We start from the raw sequence: 13,777 nt of genomic DNA, 5'->3' as shown, positions 1-13,777 counted from the left end.
GGGAGTGGTGGAGGTGTTCGGGACAGAAGGAGGGTGCCCAGACCCTGGGGTGAGGCTGGGAGTGTTTGGAGAACCTCAGAGCTTGGGTAAGAGATGAAGCCAGTGAGGGAAGCCTTCCTGGAATGTTGAGCTTTATTGTGCAGACAAGGAGGAGGGAATCAAGGATCGACTTTCATTCCATGACTCAAAAATTAACTGAGCTGGGATGCCTGGGTGGCTCGGTCGGTTAAGCGTCCAACTCTTGGTCTCAGCTCAGGTCTTAATCTCAGGGTGGTGAGTTTAAGCCTGAGTGGGGCTCCATGCTGAGCATGGAGCCTACTTAGAAAAAAAAAAAAAAAAACAACAGTTAACTGAGCATCTACTGTGCACTGACTATTCTAGATCTTGGAGACATGGCAGAAAACAAGAGAGACAAAAGTCCTTGCCCCCATGGAGTCTATGTCTAGGAGAGGAAAGAGATGATAAATGAATAATATCCATGTTGGTGATAATATGCTATGGAAAAGACAAAGTAGGGAAGTAGGGGTAGGGGGTGCTGGGTTCGAGGTGGGTTTCCATTTTTATTTTATTTTATTTTTAAAGATTTATTTATTTATTTGAGAGAGACAGGGTGAGCTTGCGTGAGCTGGGGGTGGGACAGAGAGAGAGGGAGAGAGAGAATCCTCAAGCAGTCTGCCCACTGAGCAGGGAGCCCGACCCAGGGCTCCATCCCAGGACCCTGAGATCATGACCTGAGCTGAAATCAAGAGTTGGCACTCAAACGCCTGAGCCACCCAGGCACCCATGGGTTTCCAATTTTATTTTATTTTTTTTAAGGATTTTGTTTATTTATTTGAGAGAGAGAATGAGAGATAGAGAGCACGAGAGGGAAGAGGGTCAGAGGGAGAAGCAGACTCCCTGCTGAGCAGGGAGCCCGATGCGGGACTCGATCCCGGGACTCCAGGATCATGACCTGAGCCGAAGGCAGTCACCTAACCAACTGAGCCAGCCAGGCTCCCTGGGTTTCCAATTTTAAATTTGATGGTCAAGGATGGCCTTGCTGAGAAGGTGGCATTCTTTTTAAGGGTTTTTGTTTGTTTGTTTTAGTAATCTCTATACCCAACGTGGGGCTCAAATTCACAACCTGGAGATCAAGAGCCGCACACCCCACTGACTGGGCCAGCCAGGCACCACAAGAAGGTGGCATTTGAACAAGTATCTGAAGGAGGGGAGAGAGCGAGTCATGTAGGTCTCTGGGGGGAGAGCATTCTGGGAAGAGGGAACATCATGTGCAAGACCATGAGCAGGGAGCGTGACTAGCCTGTCGGAGAAACAGCAAGGAGGCGTGGATGCCTTGAGCCTAGTGGGTAATGGAAGACCTTAAAGGAGGTGAAGTCAGAGAAGTCGAGGGGCAGAGCCTTGTAAGTGACCAATTCCTTTGGCTTTTACTCTGACTGGGATGCAGGCCACAGAAGAAAGGGACTCAAGGAGAGCCAAGATCCATCTTGGGCTCTAACAGAATTGCTCTGTTTGCTGGGTGGAGAATACAGATCTTCCTCAGCTTGCAGTGGGGGTAACGTCCCGATAAACCCATTGTAAATTGAAAATCTCCTAAGTGGAAAATGCATGTCATACACCTAACCTACTGGACGTCATAGCTTAGCCTAGCTGTCCGTAAATGTGCTCAGAACGCTTATATTAGCCTGCAGTTGGGCAAAATCATCTAACATGGAGCCTATGTTATAATAAAGTGTTGACTCATGTGATGTACTGAATGCTAGCCAGAAAGTGAGACGCAGAATGGCTGTCTGGGCACAGGAGGGTTGTCGGCGCAGGGGTCCCTCACTCTCGTGATTGCTGCTGGTGCCATGAGCCAGCATCACGAGAGAGGATCACGCTTCACATCACTAGCCTGGGAAGAGATCCAAATTCAGAATTCAGAGTATAGTTTCTACTGAATGAATATCACTTTCACACCGTTGAAATGTCAAAAAATCATCAATTGGGGGCGCCTGGGTGGCTCAGTCGTTAAGCATCTGCCTTCGGCTCAAGTCATGGTCCCAGGGTCCTGGGATCGAGCCCCGCATCGGGCTCCCTGCTCGGCGGGAAGCCTGCTTCTCCCTCTCCCACTCCCCCACTTGTGTTCCCTCTCTCGCTGTGTCTCTCTCTGCCAAATAAATAAATAAAATCTTAAAAAAAAAAATCATCAATTGAACCATCCCAAGTCTGTGTCTGGAGACTGTGAGGGCTCTGGGGGAGGAAGCAGGGATGCCATTTAAGAAGTGATCGCAATCGTGCCCGTGGCTGGGACAAAGGTGACGGCAGTGATGTGGTAACAAGTGGTCATATTCTGCATACATTTTTTTTTTAAGATTTTATTTTTTTGACAGAGAAAGACATAGCAAGAGAGGGAACACAAGCAGGGGGAGTGGAAGAGGGAGAAGCAGGCTTCCCGCCGAGCAGGGAGCCCGATGCGGGGCTCCACCCCAGGACCCTGGGATCATGACCTGAGCTGAGGGCAGACGCTTAACGACTGAGCCACCCAGGCGCCCCTCTGCATACCTTTTAAAGGTAGAGCCAACTGAAGGAAAGAGAGAAATCCAGGGTGAGTGGAGTCCAGGTAGGGGAAGAACTGGAGGAGGGGTAGGCTGGGGGTGGGAGTAGATCAGGATTTGGGGTTTGGATCTATTTGATTTTGAGTTGCCCATTAGACACCCCAATGCTGAGGGACAGTAGGCCATTGCCCATGTGATCTCGATCTCATGGGAACAGCCCGGGCCAAAAGCGGCCAGCGCAGGTAGTTCTTGGAACATGGGAAGAGCTCGTAGCGGCGTGGAGGACAGCAGGAAGTGGTGTCTAGGAGAGAGACCTTGACCGTCTGAACAACAGCAGGACCTGGCAGCCTGGAGAGAAGGGTCAAAGGCATTCAAGAGACTTATTTAATATTACTATACTGTATTTCAATTATGAAAAGAATGTTTGTTGTAAAACATTAAAACAATTAGGGGAGCCTGGCTGGCTGAGTCGATAGAGCATGTGACTTTTTTTTTTTTTTAAGATTTATTTATTTATTTGAAGAGAGAAAAAGGGCTGGGGGAGGAGCAGAGAAAGGGGGGAGAGAATCCTCAAAGCAGACACCCCGCTAAGTCCAGAGCCCAACGTGGGGCTTGATCTCATGATCCCGAGATCATGACCTGAGCTGAAATGAAGAGTTGGATGCTTAAAGGACTGAGCCACCCAGGCACCCCGAGCATTTGATTCTTGATCATGACCTCGGGGTTGTGAGTTTGAGCCCCACGTTGGAAGTCAAGAGTACTTAAAAAAAAATTTAAAAAGACATTAAAACAATGAGAGCTATTATGAACTAGACCAGACACCTGAGAGCATTTAAAGTGCCTGCCCGGATATCCGGGGAGACATGCAGATGGTCAATGAGGAGTTCATGTGCAACACCAGCTGGAGACTAAGGAGGCAGCAGTAGTCTGGCTTGGGGTGGAGATGGAGTTGTGGGCCACAATCGCGGGAGTGTGTGTGTGTGTGTGTGTGTATGTGTGTGTGTGTGTGTGTGTGTGTGTGTAATAAGAAACAAGGGCTGAGTTTGGAATGGAATACTCCATGGCAGGGGCTAAAAGAGAAACTGCTGCACAAGATGCCATGGGTCCCCAGAGCGGCCAACTCCCTGGGTTCAGGGACCACTTCCCAGAGGCGGGGCATTTGAATTGGGACTTAAGGGATGTGTAGGAGGTAGCCAGGTGGAGAATGGGGGAAAGGCATTCTGGGCCAAGGGTGTGAACAAGGACAGGGATAGTGAGAGAGCAGGTCTTATTCCCCGTGGGAACAAGGCAGTCCCCATAACACACATCATTCCTAGCCCATTTTTTTTTTTTTTTTTAAGTAGTCTCTACTACCAGCGTGGAGCCCAGTGCAGGGCTTGAACTCACAACGCTGAGATCAAGAGTAGGACGCTTAACCGACTGAGCCCCCCAGGTGCCCCACCCCATTCTTTAATGTTAATAATTGACGGATATTCTGTCCAGACCAATGCCCTGTAAAGCCCTGTCCCCACTTTAGTCAAAGGAGCATCTCTGTGGTATCCTGTACTCCGCTTGTTCTGGGCAGTGAGGTTTCCCTACTGCCCCAGGGGGAGAATCCTGATACCCTAATAGAGATTTCTATTTCCTTTGTGGTCCAGCCTTGTGTCACCTCCTGGAGGCCACCTTCCCTTGACGCAGCCACGATGCCCGATGCCCACTGGGCACCCTCCTCTGAGGATTTGGCACTTGCTTAGTTCCCCAGGCCGGGGACATTCTCCTCCCCTGCATCATTCCTCCTGCCTAGGGACCTGGCCCTTGACTTTCACTCCTTCCCTAGTGGACATCACCTCCTCCCAGAATTCATCCCTGACCGCCCAACCATGAGGGCTGGGCTCCTGTGTGGTCCCACAAAGACCTGTATTTATCCAGATTGTAGCACTTATTCGTCCTGTGTGGCTACGGTCTGCGTTAAGTGTCTGTCCCCTCACTGGATGGGGACATCTGAAGGGAAGGAACCAGGTCACGTTCTTGTGTCTTTCCCAAGGCTGGCACAGAAAGCAGGTTTGTGGAATGAGTGATAAATCATTGCACATTTGAATGAGCACGGTTCCTATAAGGGAGCACTGAGGGAAACGCTGGGCATTTGGGGGGCTCCCAAAGCCCCTGGGGACAGTTTGGGGTTTCCATCCCGCAGGCTGGGAGGGCGGGGCGTGGGCCCCTTGCCCACCGGATCCTTGAGGTTAGGAACTGCTGCCACCTGCTGGTCATGGCCGGTGCTGCTTCGCTGGCACCATTACCGCTGAGCACCTGCGTGCCCAGGTTGGGATGATGAGTCACCACCTGTCCTCCAGAAGCCCTCAGGCTGGTGGGAGAGACACCTGGACAGTGACAAGACAATGACGGGGAAGTGCAGAGGCTGTAGGGGTCTGCAGGAGGATGAGGAGGCAGCTTGTGTAGAATTTAGGAACAGAAGTGTCCCTGGGGCGGAGTCCATGGGGGTTGCAGAGCAGGAAGGGGCTGCTGACATAAAGGGAGTGTGTGTGTGTGTGTGTGTGTGTGTGTGTGTGTGTGTGTGTGTGTGTGTATGTTGTTGTTGTTGTTGTTGTTGTTGTTGTTGTTGTTGACGACGTTCTCCCGTTTTTCTTTTCTGTTGCTTTCTAGCAGGCTTTCTCTCCTTTCCTGGCATGTCTGGCCCTGGTCCATTATTATGCAAAGCACTGGTCATTGTGTGATGTACCTTACTTAACTTTCCTGTGACCCTACTGGGGAGATGCCCCATTAGTTCCATTTAACAGATGAGGACAATAAGGTTCAGGGACGTAAGCACAAACAAGATCACATAGTTAGAAGTCCCCAGCCCTGCACATCCCAGCTCTTTTGACCACAAAACCCTGCCCCCTGCCCAGCCGGCAGCTCTCTTTCCCACTTCCAGCCTCACCACCCCAGCACACCATCAACTTTGTCCATCTTCCAGCTCAGCCCTGAGGCCTGAGCTCAGCCATCCTGGAGAAGCAGGGGAGGAGCGAGATTGGACGGTGGGCAGCTGGGGCATGAGCCCCACTGCTCAGTGTGTGATGTTTGAGGTAGGGCTTTGATGGAATTGGCTGTACACCTGAATCTAAGGTGATTCCCTCCTTTTCCCAATGAGAAAATTTAAAAGAAATTTGGCCCAATATTCCAGTTTAAACATTTAGGGATGCAGGTGAAATTAGTGACTTCCTGGTTATACTGAGTTAAAATATTTAACAGTTAAGTATCTTAAATCACGTGTTTTTAAGAATAAGTTTATTTCAAAACAATTATTTTCTACTCTCGGGGTTTGTGAGCATTCATTCAAACCCTTCACTTGCATCCCTGCCTTTGTCATGCCGCGTGTCACCCGGAGCATCTCCTTTGAGTTCCCTACCATGGTTTTCTCGAACACATCTTCGCTTGTGCTGGGACTTACAGAACTTGTCGAATGCATGAATGATGCAGTCACTGAAAACGTTATTCCAAGTCATGAGAGAGTGGGTGTTTTTCATCTAAGTGGTAGGTTAACATTTGGGATCTCCGTAAGGTAGTGCAGAATAATATAAAATAGCAATCTCCCGGTCCCCCTTGTCTTTCCCCGCTTTCTTTTTCTCCACAGCATTTCTTACTGCCTGGTATACTCACTCCTTTGTTTATGGTCTATCCGCTTTCACTAGAATGTGAGCTCAGTGAGGTCAGGGAATTTTGTCTTCCTGTTTTATGTCCACCACCTGGAAACATGCCTAGAACATAGGAGGTGCTCAGTAAATATTTGTGGAATGAATGAATCATTTAATGACTGTAAAGCTCTTAGACATTTGACAGCCCAGTGGCAGCCAGGGCCACGCATGAGGATGGTATTGGAGTTGAGGGTGTGGGGAGACGGTCCCCACAGGAGCCAAGCCCCCATAAGAGCATCTGCGTCAGGGGGAGCCCCATTGTTTTAGGGGGTTAGCTACACACAGGAAGACTGAACTAACTATGAAATGCACTGAAGACAATTGGAAAAAGGGAGTAAAATATGAAACGGGGAAAAGCTAGGATGAGCCTGTGCTGGTGGATAGGAATTCAGGTCTAATAGTGAACTTTTTCTTAATATATGTAAATTCTATTAGTTAGGGTTCCCTAGAGAACCACAACCACTAGGATGAACACTGGGAAAGAGGCTTTTATTTTTTTCTCAAGATTTATTTTGAGAGAGAGAGCATGGAGTGTGGCGGGGGGGTGGGAAGGGCAGAGGGAGAGTCTTTCAAGCAGATGCCCCGCTGAGCACAGAGCCTGACAACGTGGGACTCAATCCCAAAACCCATGAAATCAGGACCTGAGCCAAAAGCAAGAGAGGTGGCTTAACAGACTAAGCCACCCAGGCACCCCCTGGGAAAGAGGTTCCCATGATCTCCTGTCTGCAAGCTGGAGGGTCAGAAAGCTGGTGTAGCTAGGAGCACCGACGGTGTCAGTAGGGCAGAAGACCCATATTCCAGCCCGAGCAGTCAGGAAGAGAGGATTCAACCTTTCTTCTGCCTTTTGTTTTATTCAAGCCCTCCACGGATTGGATGATGCCCACCCACATCCGGGGGCACTATCTGCTTTACTCTCTGCACCGAGTCAAATGCTAACCTCTTCCAGAGACAATACTGAGAAATAACGTTTAACCAGATAGCTGAGCATCCCATGGCCCAGTTGACACAAATTTAATGATCACACAAAGAAATAAACATAAATATATGTTAACCTAATTGCAATGAACATGCCTAACACACAGGTCTTTTTATTTTACAGGATTTTTATTTTATTTGGTTTTTTGAGAGTGAACGAGCGAGAATGGGGTGGGGGAGGAGGGGGAGAGGGAGAGAGAATTTTTTTTTTTTAAGATTTTATTTATTTGACAGAGAGAGAGATCATGAGCAGGGGGGAAGGGCAGAGGGAGAAGCAGGCTTCCTGCTGAACAGGGAGCCCGACGTGGGACTCGATCCCAGGACTCTGGGATCATGACCTGGGCCGAAGGCAGACGTTTAACCAACTGAGCCACCCTGGTGCCCAGGAGAGAGAGAATCTTAAGCAGGCTCCGTACTCAGCCCAAGCCCAACACGGGGCTCGATCCCAGGACCCTGAGATCATGAACTGAGCTGAAATCAAGAGTCAGACGCTTAACTGACTGAGCCACCCAGGAGCCCCCATTTGCGAATCATTGTAGTAGTAATTAATCTGGGCAAGAAACATCGATGGATGCTGAACCCTATGGGTGAAAGTGGGGTAAAGGAAAGGATGTGTCATAGTCTCAAAATACTTCCCTTCCCCGGTGCTTATTAATCATGGTCAGGTGATCAGCACTGATCCCACCAGTCATGGTTCCAAATATCAGATAGGAGAACATAACATCCTTTCTGTGATGTCTCTGCCCAAAATGGGTAACAGTGGTCTAATCACAAAGGAAGGCGTGGACAAGCCCAAATTGGAGGATGGTCTACAAAATAACTTCCCTGTAATCTTCAAAATGTCAAGGCCATGAAATCCAAAGAAAGGCTGCAAATTGTTCCAGACCGAGGGGGACCAGGGAGATGTGACGACTGGGTACGTTTGATACCATATTCGATTTTTTTTTTTTACCCTAAAAGGATATTTTTTTGGACACTGAAGAGCAGTTTTGAAATTGTTTCGAAATAAAAAGCTAAAAGAAATGACTTTCTCCTGACTCCTGCTGGCCTGCAGGGTTCATTTTGGACATGGTCCTAGGGAACTTCCTATGACAGACGGGGTGTGACCTCCTGTGACTTCCTTTGTGCTCCCGCTGTTCCTGGACCCCCCGCCACTCTTTTCTGATTAGATCTATGCTTCATTCCTCCTGGCCTCAGAGGTCCCTGAGACCACGTCCCTGGGCCCTGTCAGGATCATGGCACAGATCAGCCTCTCAAAACACAATCAATCTCCTCGACAAAAGGGTGTATTTGGGGGTACGGTTCAACTCCACCTCTTCACCGGGGGCTCAACCAAAGAAATTGTTGGTCTGGCTCTTGGAGGTACCCGTGCCTCAGAGGTACCCGTGCCTCAGTGGCACCCATGGGCAAACAGGAGGCATGTCTGCCAGGGTTTCCTGGGAGAAATATTTACAGTTTAGGGCAGAGTTGAAGATCTAATCCCCCAGACATGACCTTGCCAAAGAGGCTTCTCAATGGGGAAAATTCTCTTTTATACCTTTGATGTCACTGGTGTGCTCAATGAACGCACTGGGGGGGGGGGGGCGGGGAGGAGGCGTGAGCTACCTAGACTACCTGTCCAGCATTGACGATGGTCCTGGCTCTGTCCCTCCCTTCTCATCTCTTGACGTGGTTAGAGCGCCCCCTTGGGGTGAGGGACAGGTGTGACGGTGCAGGAATGGGGCTGAGGAAGCTCTGGGCGCGGCAGGAGGGTTCCAGGATCCAGGAGGGGAGGCAGGGGCCTGGCCAGCCAGTCAGGGGCGGAGCCTGACAGGGAGTGCCTAGTCCGGAAGGGAGGGCAAAGGGCTATGCTGTCTGCCTGCCCCACCCCACGGACAAGAGTCCCAGTCACCAGGCCACCCTCTCTGTCTGGGGCCCTAGAGGGGTAAGTGTCCTTGTGAAACCCACCTTGTCTCTTTCCTGTGGCTTAGCTGAGAACTTCTTTCCTCCTTGAGGGTCCACACGCCCTGTCCCCTCTGTTTACCCTTGTCCCAGGCAGAGGCCACACCTGCCAACCCCTCAGCATGGCACAGTGCCCCTGCTCTACTTTCAGAGGTCCAGGAGATGGGTACTGGGGGGCGGGAACAGAACTTTCCAGACCCCTCCCCTGCTGACATTAGCATCAGAGCCAAAAGGGAAGAGCAGAAGGGCCCAGAAGAGGGACACCTCATCTAGACAAGCTCTAATCCCTGCTCCCTTCTCTGTCACCCTACAACAGGCCCAGAATCCCAAGTGGCTGGAGCACTGGGGGACGCCCAGACAGAGCCCTCGCTGGACCAAGTCCTCCAGGAGCGGGATGAAGCCATTGCCAAGTGAGAGGCAGATGCTGGTGGGGGCTGGGAGGGCAGTGGGTGGCTCACCCTCAGGGCTCTGTCCTGCTAGAGGAGAAGAGGTGAGAAGTCAAGTATTCCTGTAGGGAAAGCAGCATAAACTCTCACCCTGTCACAAGGCGGGGGCTGTGGCCAGACAGCAGATGTGCGGGGTCCAAGCTGCTCTCCCCACCACCTGCAGGAAGCAAGCATTGGAGGCCGAGCTGGACACATGCAAAGCCAAGTTGCGTGCTGTGGAGGCCCAGCTACTGGAGGTCCTGGAGGAGAAACTGAGGCTGAGGCAGGAGGTGGAGGCCTGGGAGGTAGCGTGGGAATGCCAGCTGGGCCGGGGAGGCATGGGGAGAAGGAGAAGGGCACAGGGTTGGCCCTGAACCTGCTCTCCTGCCCCCAGGAGGACATGCAGCAGCTGGTGAGGCAGCGGGTCGAGAGGCAGCTGCAGAGAGAGGCCAGGGGCTCTCTGGGCGCCCCCGTGGACCCCCGAACAGCCAGGGCCCCCTGGGTCCGATTCCCCCTGGGTCGGTGGGGACGCTGGTGGTGACAGAGCTCAGCCCAGGACCTTGGGAGCAGTGTCTTTATTCATTAAAGCTTGAGGTCTGACCATCTCTGCACCCTCATGCTCTCTCATGCCCGCCTGAGTCCTTTTGTGCAGAAACATGGAGTGGGCTGCAGGGCCTGGAGGCCTGGGGTTTCCTGCCCCCTCTTGCCAGCAACTCTTAGGCCAGGAAGCCTCGGATGGCAGCCACAAAGTCCTGGGGGCAGTCGGCGTGGATCCAGTGGCCAGCATTGGGCACGGTCTGCATCTGGGCTCGAGGGAAGAGCCGCCTAATCTCCATGTGGTGGCTGGGGCTGTCCGTCGAAGAGAAGACCGCGCAGAAGGGGTCCGCAGAGGGGGTCAGTGTGGGAGGATGGGGAGAGAGAGAGAAGTGGAAGCAGAGCAGGGAGAAGAGAGCTACATGAGCCCAGATGTGCCCCGTGGTGTTTCTGCATTCTCAGGCAAAACCCGCCCACACCCAAGCCCTCCCCAAAGTGGGATCCCCAGGCTGGGGCCCCTCCCACCACCACCAGTAAAACTGGCTTACCGCACATATTGAGAGTTTCCACCTAGGAGGAAGAGGGTTGGCCCAGGGTAAGATTCTTGTCGTGGTGGGAAAGCCAAGATCTTGTCCATGTGCTGGGCCAGTGCTTCCAAGTTCACCCTCCACACGAAGCGCCCATCCACCTCTACCAGGTTAGTGAGCAAGAACTGACGCTCGGCCATGTCCTGTGTGGGGGGGTGCAGTAGTTGGGGGAGGGAAGCCTCTGTGTGAGGTCTGGGGCTGCCGCTCTTCCCTTGACAGGTTCCAGCCCACAACACCATCCGAGCATGGGTATGTTACTTGGATAACGGTGCTGAGCTGCTCGTCAGCCAGTTTTCGGGCAGAGGAGCGGGGCATCTCATCTGGGATGTCTACAGCCCTCATGGCCGCCATGTAGGATGGGAAGTTCGAGCTTGGGGTGGTCTCCACTGGGCTGATGTCCACAGCAATCAGGCGTTCTACCATCTCTGGCTGTGTGAGAGAACCAGGCTTGGGACCGGGCCTTACGGCAGGCATACTGGGTCTCAGGCAGAGTTCCCAGATCCTGAATTTGGCCATCCAAGGCTTGACTGAGTCCCAGGTCGACTGCTGGGTACTCAGGGTCCACACTGGATGGGAGGAAGCCCCGTATAGGGAAGGCTCACCCTCTGGAGCGCCAGCAGCATGGCTGTCTTGCCTCCCATGCTGTGGCCAATGAGGACGCAGGGCATGAGGCCCAGCTGGGGCAGGAGGTCCTGCAGGTCCTGGCTCATGGCCTCGTAGCTCATGTCTGGGCTGTGGGGGCTGTCACCATGGTTCCGAGCATCCACCGTAAGCACCTGCAGAGTGGAGAGAGGGCCGGCAGAGCTGGCATCCACATTCAGGGCATAGACAGCCTAAGGCATGGCATTCCTGCAGGCTGAAGGGGGGTAGAGAGCCTGGGGAAAGATCCTGAAGTGGAAAAAGGGCCCCGATGGTGACAGGGCCCAGTTCTCAGACCTTAACGGGGAAAGGGTGTTGGCGCTTAGGCCTTGGACAGCCGAGCCTAAGTTCAGTGTGGAGCACGCACATGGGCATCTGTAACACGAATGAAGGACTGGATGGATGCAAGCACGAGAGAATGAATGGGGTCCACCGAGGGCCACGGTGTGCCACGTGGCCTCCATCCTTAGAGGGTCAACCTCTTCCTCATTTCCGCTTAGAGAGACCGGCCACTCCCCGGCAGGTGTCGTGTCGTGAGGGCCGAGAAAGCGGGCCCCGCCTCGGCCTCCTCCTAGTCCCGCCCAGCTAGGCCCCACCTCCGGCCGGACCCCGCCTCTCCCGGAAGCTCACCCTTCGGCCAGTCTGCTGGGCCAGGGCCTTGGCGATGGAGTTAAAGTTGGTTTTGGAGCCGAAGAGCCCGTGCAGGAACACTAGGGCCGGGCGGGTCGCCTCTCCGTCCAGAAGCTTGTAGGAAAGCAGTACCGACCTGGAGGGAGGCGCAAGAATGGAGGAGGGGTCTAAGCCGGCTTGGGGAGGGGTTCAGGGGAGTGGCCTGGGCGGGGGCGGGCGCAAGCGGAGGAGGCGGGGCCATCGCGGCCCGACTGAACGGGGAGGAGCGCTGGACGGCCTCCCACATGGCGCCCTTGACTGACCTCGGCTCGGCGCCGCTTCGGCCACTGCTGCTGGGTGCGACGGGCACTCTGGAGGAGCTGAGACAGCAGGGGCCGAGTCCCCTAAAGGGGAGCCTCCAGGCGCGGGTCCAGCGGAGCATGCCCGGGAACAGCTACCCGGCGCGCACCACGTCCTGTCCCTTCGCTCCGCCCCCGCGCCTTCTCTCAGTACCCCGCCCAGTTCCGATTGCAGCTCCGCCCTCTGCCCCGCCCACTAGCGCGGACTTCCCCGCCCTCGCCTTCGTTTCCTTACGTAATCCCAGAGTGCGGTCTGTTTCCCCCCCCCCCGTTCCGCCCCTTGCGTCATTACGCAACCCCCCCAGCCTCCGCGCCGTGAGGCGGGAGAGCCACCCCTGGCCACGCCCCAGGCGGAGCCGCGGAATGTCCCTTGTTACGCCCCTCGCGAAGCTCCGCCCAGCCCCTTCCGGCGTCGAATCCTCGTGGAGAGTCAGGGTCTTGTGGCTTGGGAGTCCTCGCGGCTCGGAACGTCCTGGATGTGAGGCGCTAGCTTTGGGCGGCCCGCGGGACACGTCCTTGGCAAAGCGAGGAGGCCCTGCCTTGATCAGCGCCCGCCCCGCACCTGGCCTGCCCCTCTGCCCCCACGCACCGCCTTGGGTGGGTGCCATACTTTCAGTGCCGCGGGCGGGCGCGGAGAGACGCCAGGAGTGGCTCCCGTCGTCGGGGCGCCAGCATGGAGGCGCCGTGCTCCACAGCCGGGGGCCCAGGCAGGCAGGGTGGTGCCCCTCTTGCCCGTCCTGAAGTCCTCGACTCTAGAGAGCTCATCTCCAACCACCCTCCACGCCCGCCCTTTACAGATGGGGAAACTGAGGCAAATGGCTTGTACAAGAAGCAGAACCAGAATCGCTGTCTGATCTGACCTTTTTTTTTTTTTTTGGTTGCCATTCTTGATTCGAGTCAAGATGGGAGGCCAGATGTTTGTCCGGGAAGGTGTTTGCTGCTTTGAGCTGAAATGGATCAGATGTGCTCACTCTTCTTTATCAGCAGAGAAATAAAGGATCCTCCCACCCTCAGAACTCAGCACATCCTGCTGAGAAAGAGCCTCCGTCTGGAAGCCTGACCGGCTGCCAGTTTCTGTCCCCAGCCTGGGTTAGTGGTGGCAGTGGCATTGTCTCAGGTCTCAGCCGGCTTCCACTACAGTCCATCCTTCAGCAGTTACAAGAGTAGCTGCTCCTTTTACAGCATTTAGCTCAGAGCCCTTAAGGGATTCCCCATTTCTAAAGCTGGGAGTTGCCTCCGTGGTCGGTACCCACCTCCCCACCTTACCTGCTTTCCACCCATGCTACCCATTCTCTTACTTCCCAACCAGAGAACTACCTTTGCACACCTCCCTTTTGGTTTTTACCCCCAGGACTCCCTCTGCTGGCGCCTTCCATATAGCCCGTGGCCCAACGCCTGTGCAACTTTAAAGGTCCAGGAGAACTGCCACCTCCTCAAAAGCCTTCCCGGATTTCCCCAGGTGAAACTAATCTCTTCTACCCCATGTTCTCAAAGCATTTGTCA

The 13,777-nt window shown here is 53.7% G+C and overlaps 1 protein-coding gene and 1 long non-coding RNA gene across 6 annotated transcripts; one reads left to right on the top strand and one right to left on the bottom strand.

The window, feature by feature from the left end:
- The first annotated feature begins 2,413 nt into the window (after positions 1–2,413).
- Positions 2,414–10,165, top strand: LOC113932726. 5 transcript variants are annotated; one of them, XR_003523115.2, is made up of 5 exons: positions 2,414–2,584; positions 7,941–8,096; positions 9,438–9,531; positions 9,731–9,851; positions 9,941–10,082. It is a non-coding gene; the product is annotated as an uncharacterized LOC113932726 (long non-coding RNA). The 5 variants fall into 5 exon arrangements; XR_003523112.2 differs by lacking the exon at positions 7,941–8,096 and having other exon boundaries at positions 9,941–10,165; XR_003523114.2 differs by lacking the exon at positions 7,941–8,096 and having other exon boundaries at positions 2,414–2,599.
- ABHD11 (abhydrolase domain containing 11) lies at positions 10,107–12,439 on the bottom strand. Its single transcript, XM_027612049.2, has 6 exons — positions 12,239–12,439; positions 11,937–12,072; positions 11,270–11,443; positions 10,926–11,096; positions 10,629–10,810; positions 10,107–10,395 (listed from the first exon to the last, which is right to left on the bottom strand). Exons 1-6 carry the CDS (start codon positions 12,355–12,357, stop codon positions 10,263–10,265), a joined length of 915 nt encoding a protein of 304 aa, XP_027467850.2. The 5' UTR covers positions 12,358–12,439; the 3' UTR covers positions 10,107–10,262.
- Positions 12,440–13,777: the final 1,338 nt, after the last annotated feature.

This window comes from Zalophus californianus, chromosome 10 (genome assembly GCF_009762305.2).
Source record: "Zalophus californianus isolate mZalCal1 chromosome 10, mZalCal1.pri.v2, whole genome shotgun sequence".
Classification (NCBI taxonomy): Eukaryota; Metazoa; Chordata; class Mammalia; order Carnivora; family Otariidae; genus Zalophus; species Zalophus californianus.
This window is presented reverse-complemented; position numbering and strand designations above follow the sequence as displayed.